This window comes from Dendrobates tinctorius, unplaced genomic scaffold, assembly GCF_039654945.1.
Source record: "Dendrobates tinctorius isolate UK_male_01 unplaced genomic scaffold, ASM3965494v1 ptg000038l, whole genome shotgun sequence".
NCBI lineage: Eukaryota > Metazoa > Chordata > Amphibia > Anura > Dendrobatidae > Dendrobates > Dendrobates tinctorius.
Genome location: NW_027361706.1, coordinates 17,826,901 through 17,854,203, shown reverse-complemented (window position 1 = coordinate 17,854,203; position 27,303 = coordinate 17,826,901). Strand labels below are relative to the sequence as shown.

Below are 27,303 nucleotides of genomic sequence, written 5' to 3'. Positions count from 1 at the left end.
GCCGGCCTAGGATTGCGTGTCTTGGATAACTAGATCCCCGGCAGGCTCTCCTTGGCCCCAATCCCTCTGAATGTATGCACACAGGCAGAGACCTGTCCATCAACTGGAGAGGGTCAAAAGCTGCCGAGGCACCAACCTAAGATCAGATTAGTCATCCACGTCGCATAGTCGCCAACCAACTTTTCAAAGTAAGCTTACTCTGAAACACAGCAGCTTTGCAGAGAAATCCATACCTACCAGCAATCACACAGGCAGACTGATTCATGGGCCCATGGCTCTGACAGCATGAATGTGATGACCGGTTCTCTTTGAAGGGGTTGTCAGGACTTTAGCACTGATCGCCTCTGTTTAGGATAGGTCATCAGTGTCTTATTGGTGGAGGTGCGACACCAGGCATCCCCGCTGATCAGCTGTTCCTGGTGTCGATGGCAGCCAGAAATGCTCAGTTAGGCAGCGGCACAGCTCTGTTGATGGAATGGTGGCTGCGACCAGGTACTGCGCATGCCCCCCCCTATTGATTTGACACCGGGAACAGCTGAGTGGCGGGAGTGCTGGGTGTCGCGTCCCCACCAATCAGAACTTGTCCTGTCTTAAGGTTAACCCCTTTAAGGGAGACGGTGGGCTTTTTACCTTATGAGAAGATGAACAGTTTCTCATATAATCGGGACATTAGTTGACTCCGTGTCCTGAATGTTTATTGACATCCAGATAATCATATTATGCTATTTTGATACATTGAAAGAATAAATATAACATTGCACACTGGCCACCAAAGTTTTGGGACGAGGGGCCCGTGGATGTGTATTGGGTCTAGGGGCCTGCGGATGTGTTTTGCTCATGCACGAGGAGTTCTCTTGGTTCGTACATGGAATATAGTTGCCAAGCATCATGCGATCTGACATATAATACATTAGATTTGATTACACATATACACTTCTCACTTTTTTAGAAACGCCATTGAAAATCCAATTTTCAGTGCATCGTACAATCCTCTCCTTTTCTCTGTAGGTGGATAAGAGCCCAGATGGTCAGTTTCTTCAGCTGATGAGCTTGCCAAAGCATTTACAGCAGAATATAACGGCTCTTATGGACCAGCCAGGAAGAAATAGAGATGTGGAAGAGGTATTACTGCAAGTAGCTCAGGACCCGGACTGTGGGAATGTGGTACAGCAAGGTAAGCACTTCTTAGTGACGATCCTGCTGCTCTGCCACTAATGGGCTGTATGCACACTTCCCTCAACGGTACCCTGCTTCTGTACTGATTGACTTCTTAAAGGGGTCGTCCACCACTCAGCCCCTTTTTAAATGCTTTGTTCCCTAGTGGAAAATAAAAACAACCCGGTACACACCTATCGCATCAGCTCCATTTCAGCTATGTTGGCATGGGTGCTAGCATGACATTGTAATATCAAGTGAGTGCTGCAGCCAATCAGCGTCCACGTATGGTCTGTGTCGTTTACACTTCCTTTTGACAAAACTCTGATGTCCAAGTGTGAACTACAGGCCATTGATCGTCACTGATTGGCAGCAGCGCTCAAATGGCACAACAGTATGAAGCGAGCACCAGGAGTTTTAACGCCGCTAAAACGGTGCCTTTTCATTTTACACCTGAGAATATAGTATTTACTAAGGGGTTGTTCAGGTAGACTCCTTTAACTCCTGTTTGTAGTTTGTTTGTGACGTGTAGCTACGAATCTGAAAAACATTAGTCAGTCACTTACTGCTCGTGCGTGCAGGAAATATGGAGGAAACGTGCAGATCTGCATATTAAACATATTCCCGGCAAATCTGAGCAAAGTAATAATTACTCACTAGGATGATGAATAATTGCTCGGGGAACTCCACTTTTTTTTTTTTTTTTTTTTTTGGAATTTCCCTCTAAGTGGAAACGTGTTATCTGAGCATGCTCTGGTGCTCACCAAGTGTCTTCGGTGTGCTCGAATAATATGTTCGATTCCCTGCGGCTGCATGTCTCACAGCTGTTGGACAGCCACAACACACCTGTTTGTTAGGCAGTCCCCTTTATGTGTTCTGGCTGTGTAACAGCCATGATGGATACAGCCGCGAGGACGTGAACTTGTTTTTCGAGCACGTCGAAGACACACGGTTAGCACCCGAGCATGCTCAGATAACACCTTATCCCATCACATGCTCTCATCACTATTAATTATGTAATGTTTTCTACAATACAGGAGCGATTTTACATGATTTCTCAGGTTACCCAATATCCATATAATATTATGTTTTATTTGGAGACGCGCTTATGTTAAATGCAGGTAATGCCACAGACTTGCTGAGGTTTTCACCCAATGAAAAAAGTTAAAATTAGAGATGCAGAAAAATATTCACACTGCCCTGATCATGTCTCAGATGCTGGCACCCTGGGTTATGATTAAAGAAACAACGTAAAAAACAGTGCATGAACATCCAAGGTAAATAGAAATATCACAAATCTTCATTAAAGACACAGATAAAAAATGGCATAGTGGCATAACAGGAGTGACACAAAAAACGCACAAAGATGCATAGTATCCCTAAGATGTGTGTACATAATAAGACATATATCCATATATAATAGGCAGCCGACCAGTCATTACAGCATAAAGGGTAAAATCCCCAGACAGTCAGCGACCCAATGAAGGGTTAAGAAGTTAAATTTAGCATGTAGTACTCATACCTAAGAGAGGACACTAGACCTCTGGCGCAGAGAAACAAGCCCAACGCACATTTCGGAAGCAGAGACATAATATGTCTTATTATGTACACACATCTTAGGGATACTATGCATCTTTGTGCGTTTTTTGTGTCACTCCTGTTATGCCACTATGCCATTTTTTATCTGTGTCTTTAATGAAGATTTGTGATATTTCTATTTACCTTGGATGTTCATGCACTGTTTTTTCCGTTGTGTGTATATATATATATATATATATTATAATATAAAATCAGCGTATCCTATACTGATTAGCGTTGGGCTTATGACTATTTTATACATACAGATATTCATTATATTTTTGGTTTTAAATATTTTTTAGACCTATTATATACACTCACTGGCCACTTTATTAGGTACACCTGTCCAACTGTGTGTTAAGACTTAATTTCTAATCAGCCAATCACATGGCGGCAACTCAGTGCATTTAGGCATGTAGACATGGTCAAGACAATCTCCTGCAGTTCAAACCGAGCATCAGTATGGGGAAGAAAGGTGATTTGAGTGCCTTTGAACGTGGCATGATTGTTGGTGCCAGAAGGGCTGGTCTGAGAATTTCAGAAACTGCTGATCTACTGGGATTTTCACGCACAACCATCTCTAGGGTTTACAGAGAATGGTCCGAAAAAGAAAAAAAATCCAGTGAGCGGCAGTTCTGTGGCCGGAAATGCCATGTTGATGCCAGAGGTCAGAGGAGAATGGGCAGACTGGTTCGAGCTGATAGAAAGGCAACAGTGACTCAAATTTCCACCCGTTACAACCAAGGTAGGCAGAAGAGCATCTCTGAACGCACAGTGCGTCGAACTTTGAGGCAGATGGGCTACAGCAGCAGAAGACCACACTGGGTACCACTCCTCTCAGCTAAGAACAGGAAACTGAGGCTACAATTTGCACAAGCTCATCGAAATTGGACAGTAGAAGATTGGAAAAACGTTGCCTGGTCTGATGAGTCTCGATTTCTGCTGCGACATTCGGATGGTAGGGTCAGAATTTGGCGTAAACAACATGAAAGCATGGATCCATCCTGCCTTGTATCAACGGTTCAGGCTGGTGGTGGTGGTGTCATGGTGTGGGGAATTTTTTCTGGGCACTCTTTGGGCCCCTTGGTACCAATTGAGCATCGTTGCAACGCCACAGCCTACCTGAGTATTGTTGCTGACCATGTCCATCCCTTTATGACCACAATGTACCCAACATCTGATGGCTACTTTCAGCAGGATAATGCGCCATGTCCTAAAGCTCGAATCATCTCAGATTGGTTTCTTGAACATGACAATGAGTTCACTGTACTCAAATGGCCTCCTCAGTCACCAGATCTCAATCCAATAGAGCATCTTTGGGATGTGGTGGAACGGGAGATTCGCATCAGGGATGTGCAGCCGACAAATCTGCGCCAACTGTGTGATGCCATCATGTCAATATGGTCCAAAATCTCTGAGGAATGCTTCCAGCACCTTGTTGAATCTCTGCCACGAAGAATTGAGGCAGTTCTGAAGGCAAAAGGGGGTCCAACCCCTTACTAGCATGGTGTACCTAATAAAGTGGCCAGTGAGTGTATATTCATTTTAGCCCTATGTACTGTCATCTCTGCTGCTTACCCTGGGTTATGATGTCAAGTACGCCAGCATTCGAGTGCTGGTAGAGGAAGTTCACTCTGTCATAATCCGGCTGCCACAAATTATCGAAGTGGACGCCGGACCAGTGTAGCACCATTTTTTTTTGCTCTAAGTGATTACTTGGTTTGCATATACATTTTTGAGCAATGCGCCTTTTTTTTTTTTTTTTTTTTTATTTGTTTTTTGTGCGTTGACTTTTCCAAGAAAAGCTTTCTAAAGGACACGTCCTGTTATCTCAGACTAATATAACCCTCAACTGATTCTTAGCCTCCCCTAAAATTGTCAGATTCCGCCATTGTATGAGATCACTTACATTTTTATAGCTGCTGCTGGTTCTAAATATGTTCATCATGTGTACGACAGAAGAATAGGATAGCCTACTTCTCCTTCCTAGAGGCATTCATTTCATCGGCCCATTCTACTAAGCCCCTTCCTCTTGACAAGACTTTCAGAGCTGTCTTTGTTTTCGCCGGGGGCCCATACGTTCCCGACCTGAAATATTGACCGAAGAAAGAGGAGCTCAGAGTGCTGAACGATCTCACAGGTCACAGTGTGAAGCTAAACTAGTCCTCGGCTATATGTTCTTCAGTGTTATTGGAGCTGACAGTACAGTCCATAAGTAATACCCAAATTGTAAGTAATCGGAATGAGCACCGAGTCAGTAAAGGGGTTCTCCAATGTCAAGAGGGCGTCCCCTATCTGCTGGATCGGTGATAGCTTACTGATCAATGTGGGGTTCGGTCATTGGGACCTGCATCCATTGGCAAAACAGGGTATTTTTCATCACCACGTTCATACACTTGACTGCCTCCATTTATTCCTATGGTGCTGCCGGAACAATAATGTGTGTAAATTGTAAAGCGCTGCGGAATATGTTAGCGCTATATAAACATAAAGATTATTATTCCTATGGTGCTGCCGGATCAAGCCAAGCGTGGCGCTATAGGGATGAATGAACGGAGGAAGTGGCGGTCGGGCATGGGCACTGGCGCTCCATTGTAACAGGGATGAAAATTCCCCGTTCTGCCGATTGATGGTAGTCCCAGCAGTCGGAGGCCCACCGATCAATAAGTTATTGCTTATCCATCAGATAGGCCAGAGAATGGGGGTCCAGTGAACCCGAATTGCCCAGTCCGGCACTTAGTCCTCCCCGTCTGAGCCTCTTCGGTCCAGGTCCCACTGATGAAGACTTAATTTGGGCCATAAATGATAAAGATGGGAGTGCCCCTTTCTGAATCTTATTTGTAGGGCATATTAGTAACTAGTTTTGTGACCATGACTTCCTTTTACTATCGCACACTGTTCCTTGAATGACGCAGTGACGCCTGTTTTCCATCTCTCCACAGCTATATCTGGCATAGTGAAATCTTCTAGTTTGAGTCAAAGCGCTAAAGGAATAGTCACCGCTGGTAAGAGCTCCGTAACCAGTCCTCCGCACGTCACAAAATGCTTCTATACCTGAAGCAGGATCATAGAGGAAATTTAGTAACTCATTATGGAGATGAAGAAAAAACAAATGCAATTCTGATTTTGTCTGTGTACATTTTATACTATCCAGATGCTGCACAAAATACGTTAAAGGGGTATTCCCATCTCCAAGATCCTATCCCAATATCTAGTAGGTGTAATAAGAATATTAGCAAATACCTCCAAATAAAAATGCAGTATAGTTCTTCTGATTCACTGTCGCTTACCTCATGTGCAGGCATTGCAGTAGCTTAAAGGAGTTGTCCACTACTTTAAATTAACCCCCAGTGTATCCCCCCGGGGCCCCTAATGAATTTTGTAAATACCTCATGTTGCCTATACTGCCTGTGAGCGGCGCTATCTGTGTCCGCTCACAGGCAGCACGTGACCCAGCACTGATGTCACGACAAGTGAGGCGTGACTCGGCGCTGGGTCCCCGCGGTGGCAGCTGGGTTGTGGGCGAGGTTACCCCCCACGTCACACCCAGCATCCACCGCGCGCTTTCTCAATGAATGGGCGCGCGGTCGATGCCGGGTGTGATGCGGGGGGGGATAACCCCAACAAACAAGGCTGGCAGCCTGCGCGGAAGGAGGAAGAGGGACCCCGGCTGTTGCCAGCACTTGTCGGGACGTCAGCAGAAGCAAGAGCCGGCTTCAGCCGAGGGTCACGTGCTGCCTGTGAGCGGCCACTGATAGCGCCACTCACAGGCAGTATAGGCAAAATGAGGTATTTACAAAATTCATTAGGGGCCCGGGGGGATACATTGGGGGGTTAATTTAAACTAGTGGACAACCCCTTTAGGTATCTGGCTACGACGACTCACAGCGTGACAGATGGTTGCCAGTGGTTGTAACCATGGATACTTAAGCTACTGCAACGCCGTGCACAAGGGGTAAGCGACATAGGTTATCAGGAGAACTATACTACATTTTTAATTGGAGGTATTTGCTAATTTTATTACACCTACATATTGGGATAGGAGACTGGAATACCCCTTTAACTTTATTGTGTGGGTTAGCACAATTTCAGTGATACCAAATTTCTATAGTTGTCAAAATAACCCATCTGCACCCTGCAGCCAGGTGGTGTTGGGGGCGATAAGCTGACTGAGGAGCGCTTTCCCTCTGCCGTACTCCTTCAGTGCTGTTTGCTGTTGTCCAAAGCATCGGGGGTTAAGCGGCCAGGGTCAGAGCTAGCTCCAGTATTTTACAGACGGCTCTTTCTGCAGATGGGGCAGACACAACTCATGTGCCCGTGCTATACATGTACTTTCCGTTGCATTATACTCCATCAGGATGTACAAGTACGGCAATTTTTGAGGAGTTGATAGTGATACTCTATGCTCAGGAATAGGTTAATGGGATCAGATCGGTGAGGGTCCGACACTCTGCACCAACACCGATCAGCTGATTGAAAGAGCCTTGGCTCAACGGAAGTGAGACAACCACACACTTTTTTTTTTTTTTTTTTTGTGGTCACAAATGGTACTACAAGCTCTCTCCCACCATTTACATGATAGAGCTTGCAGTACCACCCATGGCCACTATATCACAAGCAACGGGAGCTGAGCCACTTCTTAGCTCTGTGGATCCTACACTTAGCCCTACAGAAGCCGGACCCCCAATGTTCTTGTATTGATTCCCTAAAGTTCAAGGAAATACCCTTAGTTTCTAGACGGAATCCCCAAAAGCCCTAACTTGGGGGCGTGAAACAAAAGTCACCCTTTTTCTGTTTCCCTATAGCTGTGGCTTCAGAAGGGGGCCGGCAGGTAAGGCTGATAAGAGGCATCCCCCTGGTTAATATGCAGGTTAATAGCTTATTAACTTTATTAATTAACTAAATGAACTCGTACACTAAGCAATGTGACGGCACCTGCCTCCTTATTCCCAGCCTTTGACTGCCTGTGGATTGGACGCGTCTTTGAGGGGTTTTCCAGATTTGGAAAATCCCTCTTCACCAGCTACAGTTTGCTTAAAAAATTTTTTTTTAAAATGTGCGCCTTACTAACCCTCTCCAGGTCCAGCTCAGTCATTACCGCTGCTCCCTGTGTCTGTTATTGTCTGCGGTGCCGACGTCACATCGACAGAGCTTCAGACAGCTGAGCTCAACGGCTCTGCCTTAGTTAATGACACGAGCCGCTAAGCTCAGTTATTGGCTGCAGCGCTTTCGATGTGATGTAAGATCTGCCGACAAAAACGCAGCGGTGGAGATTTAGCAGTGGACCTGGTGAGAATGAATAAAGCACAGTTTTGTTCATTTTTAAAACAAACTGCAGGCAGTAAAGAAGGGTTTTCTGAATACGTAAACCCTTTTCTTGATGCATTTTCATAAGGGGGTCCTGGCATGTGTCTTTTAGAAAACACTCGTATTTCCTATAACAATCTTTAAAGGGAACCTGTCAGCACTTTTGGCCGCTATAAGATGCGGCCATCGCCTTTCAGGGCTTGTCTACAGCATTCTGTAATGCTGTATATCTGCCCCCGATCCGACCTGAAAGATAAGAAAAATAAGTTTTATTATACTCACCCGGGGGCGGCCCTGTCCGATGGGTGTCGCAGGTCCGGGTCCGGCGCCTACCATCTTCTTGCGATGCCGCCCTCCTGCTTGCTTCATGGTTCCCCGGCATCGCACTCCTGCGTAGATGTACTTATCTTCCCTGTTGAGGGCAGAGCAAAGTACTGCAGTGCGCAGGCGCTGGGCCTCTCTGACCTTTCCCGGCGCCTGCGCACTGCAGTATTTTGCTTAAGGCTTAAGTCTTAAGGGACAGCAAAGGGACAGTCTAAACCCTTGAGGAAGCTTTGGGGAAACTATCTCGGCTTTACATTGATGAGAAGCAATTCTGTTCATCCTTGCTGCCGACTCGCTGCATACCTTTGTATATTACTATGTAGTGTGCAGTAGATCAGACGTACATTAAAGGGGTTGTCCACTTTCAGGACTGTAAAATAATACCGCAACACAGCAGGTGTTCTCCCTCCCGGGGTCCAACGCAGGCTTCGGCGGTCTATGTTTTGGCTGCAGTGTTGACATCGCCTTTTCAACATGTAACACCGCTGCATCAAATCTGTTAGCTCAGTGGCTTGTGCTGTATATCTCGGCGCAGCCATTGGGATCATTGATTGGCTGCAGCGGTGATGTAAGCTGCTGACATGATGTAATCGCTGCAGCCAAAACCCTGAGATCGCAGCAGCAGATGACTGCACTGGACCCAGGGAAGGCGAGTACCTGCTATTTTGCAGAGTGTCTGGTCTGCTTTCCTGAATGCGGCCAACCCCTTAAGAACATTAAAAGTATTATTACATTTGGGAAAGTTTTACACTTCCCCTAAAATTGGAAACGTCAACAGTGATGTGCTTTACTAATTACGTGGATTTTTTTGTGCGTTTTACTGCAGACAAAGGTCTCCGTCTACTAAAAGTAATGAGTCACAAAATCATCCACTGCGGGAAATAGTAAATGAAGGACAATGTGCTTCTTATTTTATGGTCATGTCTTAAGGCCCCGTCACACTAAGCGAGATCGCTAAAGCGTCACCGAGTTTGTGACGCAGCAGTGATATTGCTAGCGATATCGCCATGTGTGATACTTGCCTCCGACCGGCTCCCCCACTGGTTATCGCTGATCGCGCGAGAACGTCCTGGGCCGTTTCTCGTCGGCTGCGTCCTGCTGGCACTGACGAGCGACGCGTGGACGCGGGCGGGAGGACGTCTTCATCGCCTCGTCTGACAGGTAAGTAACGACCGCTGCTGCATCGCTGGTGAGATCTGCCTGTTTGGCAGCTCACTAGCGACCACTTAGCGATGCACCAGCGATCCTGACCGCGTCATATCGTGGTCGGGATCGCTGGTGCATCGCTAAGTGTGATGGGGCCTTTACAAGGATTAAAGTCACCCTTCCTCCCTGTAGGAAAAATGCCTGGCTCATTTTTCATGTGCTGTTTGCAGGATGATCATGTGCCACGGCAAGGAGCATGGTTTTCATTTAGAAACTGCGCAGCAAAATCACCTGTAGTTGTTGATTGACAGCGCATTGACTTCAATACGATATATACACAGCTCTGGACCACTGCAAAGTTTTCATTTTGTCTGATTTTTCTCTTTATATTTTTGAGTGAAATGTAAATTGCTCTTTTATTCTATAAACTACTGACAACATGTCTCCGAATTTCCAAGCAATAAATTTTGTATTTATTTTCAAAAAATAAGAAATGGTCAAAATACCAAAAAAATGCCGTGCTTGCAGACCTCAAATAATGCAAAGAAAACAAGTTCATAATCATTTAGAAATAACAATACTAATGTTTTAACTCAGGGAAAAGTTCAGAAATCAGTATTTTGTGGAATAACCATGATTTTTAATCTCAGCTTTCATGCTTCTTGGCATGCTTCCAGTCTGTCACACTGCTTTTGGGTGACCTTATGCCACTCCTGGTACAAAAATGTAAGCAGTTCTTTGTTTGATGGCTTGTGACTATCCATCTTCCTCTTGTTTACATTCCAGAGGTTTTCAATGGGGTTCAGGTCTGGAGACTGGGCTGGCCAGGACAGGGATTTGATGTGGTGGTCCTTCATCCACACATTGATTGACCTAGCGTGTGGCATGGCGCATTGCCCTGCTGGAAAAAACAGTCCTTAGAGTTGGGGAACAGCTGTATATACAGTGCCTTGCGAAAGTATTCGACACCCTGGAACTTTTCAATCTTTTCCCACATATCATGCATCAAACATAAAGATACCAAATGTAAATTTTTTGTGAAGAATCAACAAGTGGGACACAGTTGTAAAGTTGAATGAAATTTATTGGTTATTTTAAATTTTTGTGGAAATTCAAAAACTGAAAATTGGGGCATCGGGCCTCCATCTAATATATATAATCTCAATGACAACATCTGCAAGGAGTTTGTATGTTCTCTCCGTGCTTGCATGGGTTTCCTCCCACATTGCAAAGACATACTGATAGGTATTCTAGGTTGTGAGTCCCAATGGGGACAATGTCAATAATGTTCGGAAAGCGCTGTGGAAATAATGGCGATATATAAGTGAGTAAAATAATATATAGATAGATAGATACCGTATATCGTGTATGAGCCGAATTTTTCAGCCCCTTTTTTGGGCTGAAAAAGACCCTCTCGGCTTATACATGAGTCATACACCAGAAAGCTGGCGGGGGAGCAGGAAACATGTTACTCCCCCTCCTGGCATCTGCATATCAGGCCTGCTAGATCTCAGTCCCAGTGTCTGCTTCTCTCGTCCTGTGCGGTCATGTGACACCGCTCATTAAAGTAATGAATATGGACGCATCTTCACTCCCATAGGGGTGGAGAGCATTATTATTATTATTTATTGTTATAGCGCCATTTATTCCATGGCGCTTTACATGTGAGGGGGGTATACATAAAAACAAGTACAATAATCTTAAACAATACAAGTCATAACTGGTACAGGAGGAGAGAGGACCCTGCCCGCGAGGGCTCACAATCTTCAAGGGATGGGTGATAATACAGTAGGCGAGGGTAGAGCTGGTCGTGCAGCGGTTTGGTCGATCGGTGGTTACTGCAGGTTATAGGCTTGTCGGAAGAGGTGGGTCTTCAGGCTCTTTTTGAAGGTTTCGATGGTAGGTGAGAGTCTGATATGTTGTGGTAGAGAGTTCCAGAGTAGGGGTGATGCGCGAGAGAAATCTTGTATGCGATTGTGGGAAGAGGAGATAAGAGGGGAGTAGAGAAGGAGATCTTGTGAGGATCGGAGGTTGCGTGCAGGAAAGTACCGGGAGACGAGGTCACAGATGTATGGAGGAGACAAGTTGTGGATGGCTTTGTATGTCATGGTTAGGGTTTTGTAATGGAGTCTCTGGGCAATTGGGAGCCAGTGAAGGGATTGACAGAGGGGAGAAGCTGGGGAATAGCGGGGGGACAGGTGGATTAGTCGGGCAGCAGAGTTTAGAATAGATTGGAGGGGTGCGAGAGTGTTTGAGGGGAGGCTGCAGAGCATGAGGTTGCAGTAGTCAAGGCGAGAGATGATGAGGGCATGGACTAGGGTTTTTGCAGATTCTTGGGTGAGGAATGAACGGATGCGTGAAATATTTTTGAGTTGAAGTCGGCAGGAAGTGGAAAGGGCTTGGATATGTGGTTTGAAGGAGAGATCAGCATCAAGGATTACTCCGAGGCAGCGAGCTTGTGGGACTGGGGAGAGTGGGCAGTCATTTACTGTAATTGATGGGGGGGTCACGTGAGATGGGGGAAAGATGATGAATTCTGTTTTGTCCATGTTGAGTTTCAGATATCTAGTGGAGAAGAAGGATGAAATAGTGGACAGACATTGAGGGATTCTGGTTAGTAGGGAGGTGATATCTGGTCCAGAGATGTAGATCTGTGTGTCATCAGCATAAAGATGATACTGAAAGCCATGAGATTCTATGAGCTGTCCCAGGCCAAAGGTGTAAATAGAGAACAGCAGGGGCCCTAGGACTGAACCTTGTGGGACTCCGACAGATAGGGGGCGAGGTGAGGAGGTGGTGTGTGAGTGGGAGACGCTGAATGTCCGGTCTGTTAGGTATGATGAGATCCAGGAGAGGGCCAAGTCTGTGATGCCGAGGGATGAGAGGGTCTGTAATAATAGGGAATGGTCCACTGTGTCAAAGGCAGCCGACAGGTCCAGGAGGAGGAGGACAGAGTAGTGTCGCTTGCTCTTGGCAGTTAAGAGGTCATTGGTGACCTTAGTAAGGGCAGTTTCAGTGGAGTGGTGTGACCGGAAGCCAGATTGTAAGCGGTCGAAGAGGGAGCAAGAAGAGAGATGGGAGGACAGTTCAAGGTAGACGTGTTGTTCCAGTAGCTTGGAGGCGTATGGGAGAAGTGATATAGGGCGATAGCTAGATACAGAGGATGGGTCAAGAGAGGGCTTTTTGAGGATAGGTGTGATGGAGGCATGTTTAAAGCTTGAGGGGAAAACACCAGTTGTTAGTGATAGGTTGAAGAGATGGGTTAGGGTTGGGATGAAGACTGTGGTGAGGTTTGGGATGAAGTGGGATGGGATCGGGTCGAGTGCACAGGTGGTGAGATGTGATCTTGAGAGTAGAGTGGAGAGTCGATCTTCTGTAATGGTGGAGAAGTTGGTTTTGAAGGTGGAGGGCTAGGAAGTCGGGAGGAAGGGCTCTGGGGGTTGTTGACCAAAACTGTCCCTGATGTTATCAATTTTCTGCTTGAAAAATGAGGCAAAGTCTTCAGCTGAGATGAGTGGGGAGGGAGGAGGTGCTGGGGGGCGGAGGAGAGAATTGAAGGTGTTGAATAACTGTTTAGGGTTGTGAGACAGGGAGGATATGAGAGATGAGAAGTAGGTTTGTTTAGCTGTGGCGAGTGTGGTCTTGAAAGTAGTGAGGGACTGTTTGAATGCGATGAAATGCTCGTTGGAGTGGGATCTTTTCCATCTGCGCTCAGCAGCCCTGGAAGCTCGCCTCAGCTCTTTGGTCAGGCTGGTGTGCCAGGGCTGTCTGTTGATTTTGCGAGTTTTGGTATGTGTAAGTGGGGCAGCGGATTCCAAAGCTACAGCTATTGTGGTGTTATATAGAGCGGCAGCGTCATCCGCATTGTGTAAGGAACTTATATCTGTAAGAGGGAGGAGGGATTCGGAGAATGAGTGTAGGTCAAGGTGTTTAAGATTCCTGCGAGGGTGTGAAAGTTTGTGGGGTGGGGATTGTAGACATGGAGTGAAGAGGGAAGAGAATGTGAGCAGGTTGTGGTCAGAGAGAGGAAGAGGTGAGTTAGAGAGGTTAGATAGGGAGCAGAGGCGGGTGAAGATGAGGTCCAGTGTGTGGCCATCTTTGTGGGTGGCTGTAGAAGACCATTGAGTGAGGCCGAAGGAGGAAGTGAGAGATAGAAGTTTAGTGGCAGCTGAGAGGGAAGTGTCAATGGGGATGTTGAAGTCGCCCATGATGATAGTAGGGATGTCCGCGGAAAGGAAATGAAGTAACCAGGTGGTGAAGTGGTCAAAGAAGGTGGTGGCTGGCCCTGGGGGGCGGTAGATGACAGCCAGTTGGAGGTTGGAGGGGGAGTAGATGCGCACAGAGTGCACCTCAAAGGAAGGGAGGGTAACAGAGGGTGGCAGTGGGATTGGGGTGAAGGAGCAGGTATCTGACAGGAGAAAACCAACTCCTCCACCATATTTGCTGCTGGGGCAGGGGGTGTGAGAAAGGTGGAAGCCGCCATACGAAAGTGCAGCAGGAGAGGCTGTGTCAGAAGGGGTGAGCCAGGTTTCGGTGATGGCGAGGAAGGAGAGTTTGGTAGTAACAAAAAGATCATGGATGTAGGAAAGCTTGTTGCAGACAGAGCGAGCGTTCCACAGAGCTCCTGTTAGTGGGACTGGGGAAGCGGGGGCTGGGTGAATGGGTATAAGGTTGGAGAGGTTACGGAAGGTTGTGATAGAGCGTGGATGGGAGGTAGAAATGACTGTGGGAATGTGGTGAGGAGGACCAGGATTTGGAGAGATATCACCAGCAGTGAGAAGGAGCAGAGAAAGTGTTAGCAGGTGGGAGCAGGAGAGGGCATGAGGGGGCTGTCTGTGTTTGGAGACAGAGGATTGTCTGTTAAGGAACAGTTTTGAGGCGGAGGTGAGGTGGATGGGGAGGATTGAAGAAGAGATGAACAGTTCCTTACTAGGAGTAGGGATTAGGGGAATTAGCAGAAAGTGAAGGATTATTGGGGTGAAAGTGAAAACAAACAGAAACATTGTTTACAGTGACTGTGTCCAGTTACCTTCAGTTACCTTCAGTTCCAATTCTGGTTTTAATTCTTAAATTAATCTTCACACTTCTAGCACACACTTATAGCAATCACAATGCAGACTGAAGTCTATGCAGACTTGTACTCTGCAATATATGTACAACTAAGTGCAGTCAGGTGTGAAGCAGAGAGGAGTGGTCTCTGCTCATATTGGCCAGACAATTAAGAGTGGACCAGATGTATATGATCAAGCCAGAGTAAACAAGGTCATAAATAACACTGGGGTAAGCTGGGGTTAGCTGAAAGGCATACCATGTGAATGCTAGGTGCAGAGGCAAGTCTATGTGCAAAGCTGGGTGACGCACTGTGTGTCCTTCATAGACAGACAGCAGGAGAGCTGGGTGGATGGACATACCTGTCAGAAGAATAGAGATGCTTGTTAGAGTGCGATGGTGGCAGGTAGCAGGGCACAGTCTGTATACATCCTTCTGGTTTTAATTCTTAAATTAATCTTCACACTTCTAGCACACACTTATAGCAATCACAATGCAGACTGAAGTCTATGCAGACTTGTACTCTGCAATATATGTACAACTAAGTGCAGTCAGGTGTGAAGCAGAGAGGAGTGGTCTCTGCTCATCTTGGCCAGACAATTAAGAGTGGACCAGATGTATATGATCAAGCCAGAGTAAACAAGGTCATAAATAACACTGGGGTAAGCTGGGGTTAGCTGAAAGGCATACCATGTGAATGCTAGGTGCAGAGGCAAGTCTATGTGCAAAGCTGGGTGACGCACTGTGTGTCCTTCATAGACAGACAGCAGGAGAGCAGGAGAGCTGGGTGGATGGACATACCTGTCAGAAGAATAGAGATGCTTGTTAGAGTGCGATGGTGGCAGGTAGCAGGGCACAGTCTGTATACATCCTTCTGGTTTTAATTCTTAAATTAATCTTCACACTTCTAGCACACACTTATAGCAATCACAATGCAGACTGAAGTCTATGCAGACTTGTACTCTGCAATATATGTACAACTAAGTGCAGTCAGGTGTGAAGCAGAGAGGAGTGGTCTCTGCTCATCTTGGCCAGACAATTAAGAGTGGACCAGATGTATATGATCAAGCCAGAGTAAACAAGGTCATAAATAACACTGGGGTAAGCTGGGGTTAGCTGAAAGGCATACCATGTGAATGCTAGGTGCAGAGGCAAGTCTATGTGCAAAGCTGGGTGACGCACTGTGTGTCCTTCATAGACAGACAGCAGGAGAGCTGGGTGGATGGACATACCATGTGAATGCTAGGTGCAGAGGCAAGTCTATGTGCAAAGCTGGGTGACGCACTGTGTGTCCTTCATAGACAGACAGCAGGAGAGCAGGAGAGCTGGGTGGATGGACATACCTGTCAGAAGAATAGAGATGCTTGTTAGAGTGCGATGGTGGCAGGTAGCAGGGCACAGTCTGTATACATCCTTCTGGTTTTAATTCTTAAATTAATCTTCACACTTCTAGCACACACTTATAGCAATCACAATGCAGACTGAAGTCTATGCAGACTTGTACTCTGCAATATATGTACAACTAAGTGCAGTCAGGTGTGAAGCAGAGAGGAGTGGTCTCTGCTCATCTTGGCCAGACAATTAAGAGTGGACCAGATGTATATGATCAAGCCAGAGTAAACAAGGTCATAAATAACGCTGGGGTTAGCTGAAAGGCATACCATGTGAATGCTAGGTGCAGAGGCAAGTCTATGTGCAAAGCTGGGTGACGCACTGTGTGTCCTTCATAGACAGACAGCAGGAGAGCAGGAGAGCTGGGTGGATGGACATACCTGTCAGAAGCATATTCATTACTTTAATGAGCGGTACCATGTGACCGCACAGGAAGACAACAGGAAGAGAGATGCAGACAGCGGGACTGAGATGTAGCAGAGCCTGATATGTAGATGCCAGGAGGGTGAGTAGCACTGGGGAGGGTGAACCATGCCATATTCACCTGTCCCGTTCCACCGCTGCGCTCAGCCTCCCGGATCCTCTGGCTGTGACGTTCGGGTCAGAGGGCACGATGACGTGTTTAGTACGCTCCCTCTGCCTGAACAGTCACTGCAGAGAGCCGGCGACGCAGAGGGGCAGCGACAAGAGGTGAGAAAGTAAATTTTTTTTTTTTTTTTTTTTTTTTTTTTATCGCTGCAGCAGCATTATTATATGGGGCATATATTAATATGGAGCATGTTATGGGGCCAACATTAACCTTTGTGCAGCATTACATGGGGCATATATTAATATGGAGCATCTTATGGGGCCGCTATTAACCTTTCTGCAGCTTTATATGGGGCATATATTAATATGGGGCCACCTTTTTACTTTTATTAGTATCCATTGTTATTTTTGAAATTTACCAGTAGCTGCGCATTTCCCACCCTCGGCTTTTACTCGAGTCAATAAGTTTTCCCAGTTTTTTTTGTACCAAAATTAGGGGCCTCTGCTTATACTCGGGTCAGCTTTTACTTGAGTATGTATATATCTGTGTGTGTGTGTGTGATATATATATAATCAGTACAGACCAAAAGTTAATATATATATATATATATATATATATATTAATCTATTATCTATCTAAATTGGAATAAAGAGGCAGCACTCCAATACTTGTTAACCCCTTCCCGACCTGTGACACAGCGTATGCGTCATGAAAACCTGTGCCATTCTGACCTGTGATGCAGCATATGTGTCATGGGGGACTCGCGTTCCTGCGGGTCGGGTGACCGGGGCCACTGATAGGTCACCCGACCCACAGGTACAGGAGGACTTGTACTTCACCCCGGGGGGATAGCTTTGCGCCCCCCCCCCCCCCATGGCTACAATCACTCTGATTGGCTGTTTCACTTTCAACAGCCAATCAGAGCAATTGTAATATTTCACCAATGAAACTTGGTGAATTATTACAATCCAGCCATGGCCGATGCTGCAATATAATCAGACATGGCTGGAGACCGCGAACTGCTGCCGCCACCCCCCCCCCCCCCCACGACTGACGGAGCGATCTGCTGACGCCATCAGTATTTGCTCCCCTCCCCTCTTCTCCCCTCCGCTCCCCCGCCTTCCGGTTCCCCACGGTACCTCCCGAGTCCCGGTGTCCCTCCCGGTGTTCCTCCGTCTTCCCTCATGTGCGCCGTCATCTTCTAAAATGGCGGGCGCATGCACAGTCGACACCCAGCAGATTCATTCATTTTGATCACTGTGATAGACCCTATCACAGTGATCAAAATAAAAAAAATACTAAATAAACCCCCCCCCCTTTATCACCCTCATAGGTAGGGAAATATAATGAAATAAAGAAGATATATTTATTTTTCGGTTAGGGTTGGAATTACGGTTGGGTTTAGGGTTAAGGTTAGGGGTGTGTTGGGGTTAGAGTTGGAGTTAGAATTGAGGGGTTTCCACTGGTTAGGCACATCAGGGGGTCTCCAAATGCGACATGGTGCCACCATTGATTCCAGCCAATTTTGCTTTCAAAAAGTCATGCAGTGCTCCCTCCCTTCCGAGCCCAGACGTGTGCCCAAACAGTGGTTCCCCACCATATATGGGGTACCAGCGTACTCGGCACAAACTGGACAACAACTTTTGGGGTCTAGTTACTCCTGTTACCCTTGTGAGAATAAAAAATTTTGGGCTAAAATACCATTTTTTGAGGAAATTTTTTTTTATTATTTTCACGGCTCTGCGTTATAAACTTCTGTTAAGCACTTGAGGGTTCAAAATGCTCACCATACATCTAGATAAGTTCCTTGGGGGGGTCTAGTTTCCAAAATGGGGTCACTTTTGGGGAGCTCCAATGTTTAGGCACACAGGGGCTTTCCAAACGCGACATGGTGTCCGCTAGCGATTGGAGCTAATTTTCCATTCAAAAAGTCAAATGGCGCTCCTTCCCTTCCGGGCCCTGCCGTGCACCCAAACAGTGATTTATGACCACATATGAGGTATTGGTGTGCTCAGGAGAAATTGCACAACAAATTTTAGGATCCATTTTATCCTGTTGCCCATGTGAAAATGGAAAAAAATTGATGCTAAAAGAAAATTTTTGTTGGGAAAATTAAAATGTCCATTTTTTCCTTCCACGTTGCTTTAGTTCCTGTGAAGCACCTGAAGGGTTAATAATCTTGAATGTAGTTTTGAGTAGCTTGAGGGGTGCAGTTTTTAGAATGGTGTCACTTTTGGGTATTTTCTGCCATATAGACCCCTCAAAGTGACTTCAAATGTGATGTGGTCCCTAAATAAAATGGTTTTGTAAATTTTGTTGTAAAAGTGAGAAGTCGCTGGTCAACTTTTAACCCTTATAACTTCCTAACAAAAAAAAATGTTGTTTCCAAAATTGTGCTGATGTAAAGTAGACATGTGGGAAATGTTATTAACTATTTTGTGTCACATAAATCTCTCGTTTAACAGAATAAAAATTCAAAATTTGAAAATTGCAAAATTTTCTCCAAACTTCCGATATTTTTTTTTTTCCACAAAAAATATCGACCTAAATTTTACCACTAGCATGAAGCCCAATATGTTACCAAAAAACAATCTTGGAATCGCTAGGATGCGTTGAAGCGCTCCTGAGTTATTGCCTCATAAAGGGACACTAGTCAGAATTGCAAAAAATGGCCAGGTCATTAAGGTCAAAATAGGCTGGGTCGTGAAGGGGTTAAAGTACAATAAAGGACTTCAATAGCCCAGGTGGCGTGGCAACATTTTGGCTACTGCGAGCCTTTCTCAAGCTTGATATATATTTTATATTACATTGCAAGGAAGGGAATTCCAAGTGTGGGAGACCTGGCACCCGAAGTAACCTTTTTCATGTATTCTATTTCAATTTTATCTATCTATCTATCTATCTATCTTTTTTGTGTGCCTAAAATACAAAGGCAATGTGTAATCTTTAACTTTCAGTGTTCTAGAGATCATTTCATCTTCACCTTGCTTATCTGTTTGCAATCACAGTAATTTTGGCTAGGGGTGCCCTATCCTGACTCCCTTTCAGCCTAGTATTTTTCTTGCAGATTTCCATTGTAGCTAATCTGTAATGTGTAGGGTCAAAAATAATTCGGCTGAAAAATGTATTTATTTATTTTTTTTGCCAATTACCCACATTTTTATTGTTGAGGTGTAATTGATGGAGGACAAATACAAAATAACAACAACAAAAAAAAGTTGCATCATTAGTGTTTAGAGGAGTGAGATGTTTTGCTCTGTCTGGACTTTGGGTAAATGCCAGTTGAGTTTTCAGACACAATTTAGTTCAGAAGCGAAGACAATGGTGCGAGTCTTCTGTCTGCTGCGAATAGTCTGTGATGAAGTCATTAAACATGCCCCAGGACATCTCCAGACTGTGACTGATCTGTGCCGATTGGCAATGGACAAAGAGATACTTTTACGACCATTTGGCCAAATCTTTGTTTTGTTGCTGTCGTTGTTAATCAGAATATCTTTATTTAGTACTTGCATAAAAAGGATAATAAATTTTGTCTGGACTCCATTTGCAATGTGCGATCACACCCTACGGCCATACAGATTAGATTGCTGATTCCTTCCCACTTATCACCCCCCCCACACATAGGAACTCTTGGCTCTGGCAGAAGTGTAAACTGTCCGATCCTTCTCTTCCCCAACATTATCTGCCGTGGCGAGTCATCCTCACGTGGGAGTCAAGTTTGCCCATCCTACCAAAATTAGTGGGTTGCTTTAACTTTTTATCAAATGTGTATGGGGACCGTAAGGCCATGCGCACACATTCAGTATTTGTAAGCCAAAACCAGGAGTGGAACAAAAAAGAGGAAAAGTATAATATAAACCCGTCACCACTCTTGATTTTTGGCTGTCAAATACTGACCAAATACTCAACGTGGCATAAGAATATCTTTTCCTGACGGGTGAACCCAATGAGATTTTCAAGTGGAAACCTTGGTGGTTTTTGTTTTATTTTTTTCTTTAATCCATTTCCTTAGTGCTTTTTCAATGTTTTTGGCTGCTGGTGTGTTTTTTTTTGTTTTTTTTTTTCTTCTTTGAGCATCTATCTAGCATATTTTTTACTAGCATTTTCTGGACTTTTTTTTTTTTTTTTTTTTAACTTCAACAAATAATGAAGAAACCGCTGGCTTTTTTTTTTTTTTTTTTTTTTTAAGCAAAAACGACTCATTGATTTGCATTATAAAATGCAGAGTGTCCATAGAGCGGAAAATGCCTGAAGCATGGTCAGGTCAAACCTGAGTCTTTCAAAAGCCTGAACGTGTGAACAAGCTGTATGTGCGCAAAAATGCTTATGTTCATTCTTTTGAGTGTTTAGCACTTTTTCTTCCAGGATTTGGAGCGGACTCGCTTGAATTAAAATTCTTTCGCACATACAGTTAATGGCGGAGTCATTTATTTTTTAGGCTATGGTCACACAACTGTTGTTGCTCCATCCGAGAAAAATTGTCCGATTTATGCTAATTCGACACTGGTCAGAGTGGGATCTGTTTTTGTTGGATGTGGAGAATAAAAAAAAAAATAATTCTCCATTCTGTGAAAATCAGACCCCACTCGGATGTCATTCGAGTGCGGTTCAGTTTTTTCACAGACCCATAGACTTGAATGAGCAGAGTCCACCATTCAAGACCTTCTATTAGCCAGGGTAAAGAGCAGTTGCAAAAAGTGTCTCTTGTCTTGGACATCCCAAAACATCTGTCTATTACACAGACACTCAACTGGTTTTTGTAGGAATTGGGTAATGATTCTTTTGGAAAATTGAACACTATTGAGAAGCTATACAAACCATAAAACATTTTAATTCTTGGGGAACCGTCTGACAAATAAGGAATTGTCGACACCGAGACCACCCTGTAATAAGGTGTAATACATGACAGTTGTATCCTACAGTGGTAACGGGATCTTGTATTGCCAAATCATTTTAAGATCCGGAAATTAAAGTTGCACAAAAACATTCCCAGGACCCTGGACCAGTAGGCACACCGGTAGTCCGTGGCAGATGGACCAGAGCCCTGGGAAACCTTTTCCTACCTGCTGGCGTCCCCAGCGCCTCTTCTGATTAGTAGTCCTGGCGCAACGTCTTGTGCCGCAACAGTGGTGTTGCCTCAGACCAAGAAGATGAGGTTCTGATCCAACATGACCTCCGGGCATGGGTCCAACGAATTATTTTGCTCTGCTTTCCCGTAAGCCTGCTAATATTGTCGTTGTATGTTCTTATTCTGAATAGATTACAGTCATTATGAACAGTTTCCGTTAATTCTTTTTTTTTTTTTTTTCCCCGCTTTCAGGAGTAAAGAAAACCGTTTCCTATAGTGCAAAGAAGCTCTACAAAATGATGCGGAGTCTGCGCCACTAATATTATTATTTGTTGCTATAAGTATTTCATTATTTATATATTTTGGCTTTATATCTATTAAATAATAAGAAAAAAAAAAACTATGGAACCTGATGCCGATTTTTATTTATCACATTCAGATACAGTTTTTTTACTATGGTGCTTTGTGTCCGGTTACCAGATTAGACCCTATAAACGCTCACAGCCAAAATATTTTTTATTTTCTATGCGCACCCGGGACCGTAGGCCTAGGAGCCCTGGGTGATCGAGCAGAGAACGATGGCTCAGTGGTTAGCACTGTTGCTTTGCAGCACTGGGGTCCTGGGTTCAAATCCCATCAAGGACGACATCTGCAAGGAGTTTGTGTGTTCTCCCCATGTTTGCGTGGGTTTCCTCTGGGTTCTTCAGCTTCCTCGACACTCCAAAGACATACTGATAGGGAATCTATATTCCACAGTGATAAGGAATATGATGGCGCTATACAAGTGAGCATAAGAACGTTTTCATAGTTTCTACCTCTTATATGGCTACATACACAACCTTCAGAGGTGGAGCTTGTCGCTTCTGGACATTAATTGGTTAGGAAAATGTGACCTGCTAGTTAAAGGTTGATCTAAAGGTACTGTCACACTAAGCGATATCGCTATAACTTGTGACGTGATATTGCTAGCGATATCGCTGTGTGTGATACTTACCTACGACCCGCTCCCCCGCTGGTTATCGCTGATCGCGCGAGAATATCCAGGACTGTTTCTCGTCATCCGCTTCCTGTGGAGAGATGAGCGACGAGCGTGGAGCCGGGCGGGAGGACGCAGGATCGCCTAGTGTGACAGGTAAGTAGAGACCCCCATCCCCTGCGATGTCGCTGGTGAGATCTGCCTGTGTGACAGCTCACTAGCCACCACTTAGAGATGCACCAGCGATCCTGACCGCGTCATATCGCTAAGTGTGACAATACCTTAAGACTAGGAGAAAATGGAAACGGTCTTAGGAGCGCAGGAAAGAGACTCAGACAAGAGATGGGGTTAAACCACAACGCGTTTCGACGGAGAATCCGTCTTCATCAGGTGGAAGTTTATTAATGACATAGGGGATGGGGTATTTAAATGGGAGGCAGCCAATCACAACAGTCAAAATAGTCACGTTATGATAGTCACATGTTACGACAAGATGACATCATATATTATAAAAAAAAGAGATAAAAACAACTTACATGAGATAAAACAGCATTAGGTAAACAAGTTTTAAATGTATAAAATGTGCTAAAAGGAGCAATAAAATAATATAGATAAAAATGAATAAAATTATTAACAATAAAACAAAAGACCAATAAAAAAAAGCGAGAACCCATATTAATAATAAAAGCATGTAAACAATAGCATCTAGGTAAAACGCACTGATGCTAAAAAGGCAAATAAAGTTATCTGGTCACTTTATAGTTAAATTCAGGCCTTCAGGGGCAAGTGTGCCAAGCTTGAATATCCAAAAGCTTTCTCTATTGATTAAACTGTTGAAGCGATCAGCCACGGTATCAGGTATATGGTCAATAATCGTTAGTTTCAAAGTTTTTGGATTTTTTTGATGCACAGTTAAAAAATGTTTGGAAAGGCTGTGCAGGAGAAAGCCATTTCGGATATTCTGTTGATGCTTGTTCAATCTAGCATGCATCGTTTGTATGGTTCGACCTACGTACTGTAGGCCGCAACCACATTCAATCAAGTATACCACAGAAATAGATTGACAGTTAACATGAAAATTAATTTTATATGAGGTACCTGTAGTGTTGGATTTAATTCATGTACCCCATTTAAAATGGAGGTGCAGCAAAGACATTTGGGGGCTCTACATGCATAGCAACCAGGGTTCAGAGAAATTGGGAGAGAGGAAAGGGAGCCTGAACTCAAGGTGGTGTTTGGTGCAACAAGGTTCCGTAACGTGCGGTTTCTGCGGAATACCGTTCTAGGTCGGGGGGGGGGGGGGGGAATATGCTTGGTCAAAACTGGGTCCCCTTTCAGGATGAACCAGTACTTGGTAAGGAGCTTCTTAATCAACCCATAGGATTGGTTGAAAGTGGTAACGAAACTCCGTCTACCTAGATCCGTACCAGAAGGAACAAGCGGTTTTACTCATAATCTTGCTTATACAGTCTTTCTGTGTGAAAGTTTTGGCTCTCAGGAATGCATCCTGGACCAATTTTTTTAGGCTTCCCTTTCTGCTGAAACCGCTGTTTCAGAACTTTTGCCTCCTCAATGAAGTCAGTATCCTCTGTACAATTTTTTCCGTATACGCCAGTATTGCCCGTATGGAATGTTCTGAATCCACTTGTGTAGATGACCACTGCTGAAACTAAGGTAGCTGTTCACATCTACTTCTTTAAAATGTGTGGTGGTGAAAAACCATCCCAATTTATCAACATGTACCAACAGGTCCAGGAATTGGATGGACGTAGTGGAGGTATTAGCTGTGAAGCGGAGGCCCCAGGCATTCAAATTTAGATTGCGGCTGAATTCAAGTGCTTCCTCCTCTCTGCCAGTCCAGATGATGAACAGATCATCTATTAAGTGTCTATAAAAGGCTATTTTGCCCATTGCCAGGTCGGACTGCGCGATGAAGAGAGATTCAAATGCCCCCATGAAGAGATTTGCATAACTGGGGGCGAATCTCGTCCCCATTGCGCAGCCCTTGACCTGGCGAAAGAAGACCTGACCTGACATTTGTCTGCCCCTGGGTTGCTTCCTAAGCGCTCCTCTGACCGCTTATCACTGACTCTTAGTACCTTAAGACTGACTGTTATTGCTGATAAATGTTTGCTCTCTGGGTGTCATACACCTGGGACCCCCAACCAATTACAAGAATGGGGGTTCTGTGTCCCTAATGTAGAAGTGGCCATGCTTGCACCATTTCATTTGATCATTACATGCCCCTCACCGAGCAAGAGCAGACATCACAATTTAGGGCTATTTTATTTACTTGTCCGCTAATCATTAAGGCAAAACGCCGCACCCTTGTCAACACAATCTGTACCCCCAAGTAAATGTCTTTAACCTTAATATGTATGAAAATAACTACAGAAATATAGTGAACACCGCTTATACAATTACCTTACGTAAATAAAAAAAAAAAATCGAAAAATGAGAAAAGATTGAAAATCATTCTGCATCTTGGAACTTCTCAGGCGCTTCTTTCCCCCCCATTCTACTCTCGCACTTCTGCACTCTTCTTGGTGCCTGTATGTATGGGGTGTTCTGTTCTAGTGACAAGTCTTCTAAGCTTATGTGCGCACATTGAGGATTTGCAGCAGGTTTTTCTGCGCCATTAACCAATAGTGTTGGTAAGAAAAACACTGCCTAAAATACGTGTTTTTGATTCATTTTTTTTTTCCTTGAGTTATTTTTTTTTTTTTCTCATTCAATTGAATGGTTGAAAGAATTGACACGCTGCAGATATGAAATGAACGCTTTGGTTCAAATCCGCAAGGAAAAAAATAAAGTCGCACTGTGCATGAGATTTCCGAAATCTCTCACTTTGGAATAAAAAGGCAGCGTGTGAACAAGCCCTTGACTCTACGTCAACACAGAACTTGATAAATTTGCACTTCAAAAATCTGCACCAAATCGAATGGTTTTCTTACCAATTTGCAGCATATTTAATCTTATGCATTATTGCAATGGGTGAAAGTCCGCAACATATATTGACATGACGCAGATTTAATTTCTGCGGCACAGATTTGCACATTTATTTATTTTTATTTGTTTTTATTGAATACAATTTTGGAAACCTACTCCCTTTTCTGGTACTGAAATACGCTGTGGATTTTCCTCAAGCAGATCTGTGATTAAAAATAAAATCCCCAGTGTATCTGTCCTATTGGAACATACCCTTTTAAAAAAGGGCTATCCTTCACATTCCATCCAGAAGAAACAAGTTGTCTTCTGGCTGATGCGGAATGTGATGTCTGCAGCCAATCACTGGATGATTGGTTGCAGTGATGACATGATGAAAGAAGCCAAACGACTGGCAGAAGACGGAGCAAAAAAAGGAAAGGTCCAGTAGGTGACGGATTTAAATTTATAGATTTAATTCTTTTATTTTTTTTATTATAGGGGTGCAGATGTAGAATATAACAACCGCAGCCATCCTAGGTTCACCTGACCACTGCAGCCAATCACTAGGCTCAGTGGTCTGGTCATCACTATTGAGTGCAGGGAGTCAAGTGCGCTCTAGTCATGTTGCCACAGCTGCTATCGGTCTGCAAAAACTTGAAGAGGCAGTGCTGGGACGGGAAACTGAGTATTGGTGTGTACAATCATATAATACAAATAAATAAGTATTCCTGAGCAGTCGACCCCCACTGGCCTATTTTTATGAGAAAAAAAAATGTTGTAGCCAAATCCTTTAAGTCATCGTGAAAGTTAGTATTTTTTGGTTTGTTTTATCCCCATAAAATGCTACTTAGCCGGTGAGAGACTCGCCGTCGGTGACTTGCTTTAATGTTACAACTTGCGTAAGTGGACAAGTCATGGCGCGGTGTAGAGGGAAGGAAAGGAACGAATAATAAATCTTTAGCCTCAAAGACATAGTTCATGTGGAGACCTGCCCATCCTGAGTTAATGAGGCTGCAGGCTTGAAAGAAGGTCGAGTATGTGGGTTTGGCTATGAGTAATACCTTCATTAGAAAATGGGCAACTTATACAAGTGTTTGAGATGTTTGCACCTAGGAGAGATCTGGTGAGTATTCTGGATCACTTTTACTCTACTTGTGTAGTAACGTGACCTTTTGTTTTTAACCGTTAATTGCAGTAATTCCATTTTTAAGGGCAACTTACAAAGGGAAAATTTACCCAAAAAATAAAATTGACCCAGTATCACACAATAGGATGACATCTAGTCCATGCGAGGCAGTACATTGCCACCCATCTTGTTTGTGCAGCCCGTTTTAGTTTAGACTGCCATTGTGGGGAAAGAAAGGAGGCCATCTAATTTGTATGGGGGTGTCAGATATTGTAGAAAAGAAGGGTTAGGTATAATGGACTTCTTATGTTCTTGGGGCAGATAAGCCACCTCCAAAGGGGTCAGGTAGCAGATGAATTTCATTTACTGGGGGTCGGAAAGTAGGCATGCAAACCAAGCAGGCACTTAGCTGGCGTTTATCAAAATACACAAGATTAAAATTACCCGATCTCGTCAATATTGGTGTCATCAGCCGACAGTGCATGGAGCCCCCTCCTATTGGCCCCAGACAGATGATATCAAGGGAGACAAGGATCCAACATGTCTGATTTCAGACTGCCAATCTTTTGGTTCTTTAGGAGAAGAACCGCCCCCGAGGAGTCTGGCATCAGCTCTGGCACAGAGAACATAGGAGCACTTGGCAGAGTTGGACGGTCTTGTGTATGCAGGAGTTGGGGTGGAGATGGATGCTGGCCAAACTATTTTTCGTCTGACAGCTGTCTAAT

General features: G+C 44.5%; 1 protein-coding gene across 3 annotated transcripts in view; it reads left to right on the top strand.

The window, feature by feature from the left end:
• TAMM41 (TAM41 mitochondrial translocator assembly and maintenance homolog) overlaps nucleotides 1-21,956 on the top strand; it is a 40,103-nt gene extending 18,147 nt beyond the window's left edge. For all 3 annotated transcript variants that reach the window (XM_073574248.1, XM_073574246.1, XM_073574247.1), the window contains 3 exons: nucleotides 1,009-1,174; nucleotides 5,676-5,738; nucleotides 21,801-21,956. In XM_073574248.1, the coding sequence (XP_073430349.1) occupies nucleotides 1,009-1,174; nucleotides 5,676-5,738; nucleotides 21,801-21,868 (297 nt within the window). In that variant the 3' untranslated portion in view covers nucleotides 21,869-21,956. The remainder of the gene's footprint in view (nucleotides 1-1,008; nucleotides 1,175-5,675; nucleotides 5,739-21,800) is intronic.
• The last annotated feature ends 5,347 nt before the right edge of the window (nucleotides 21,957-27,303 follow it).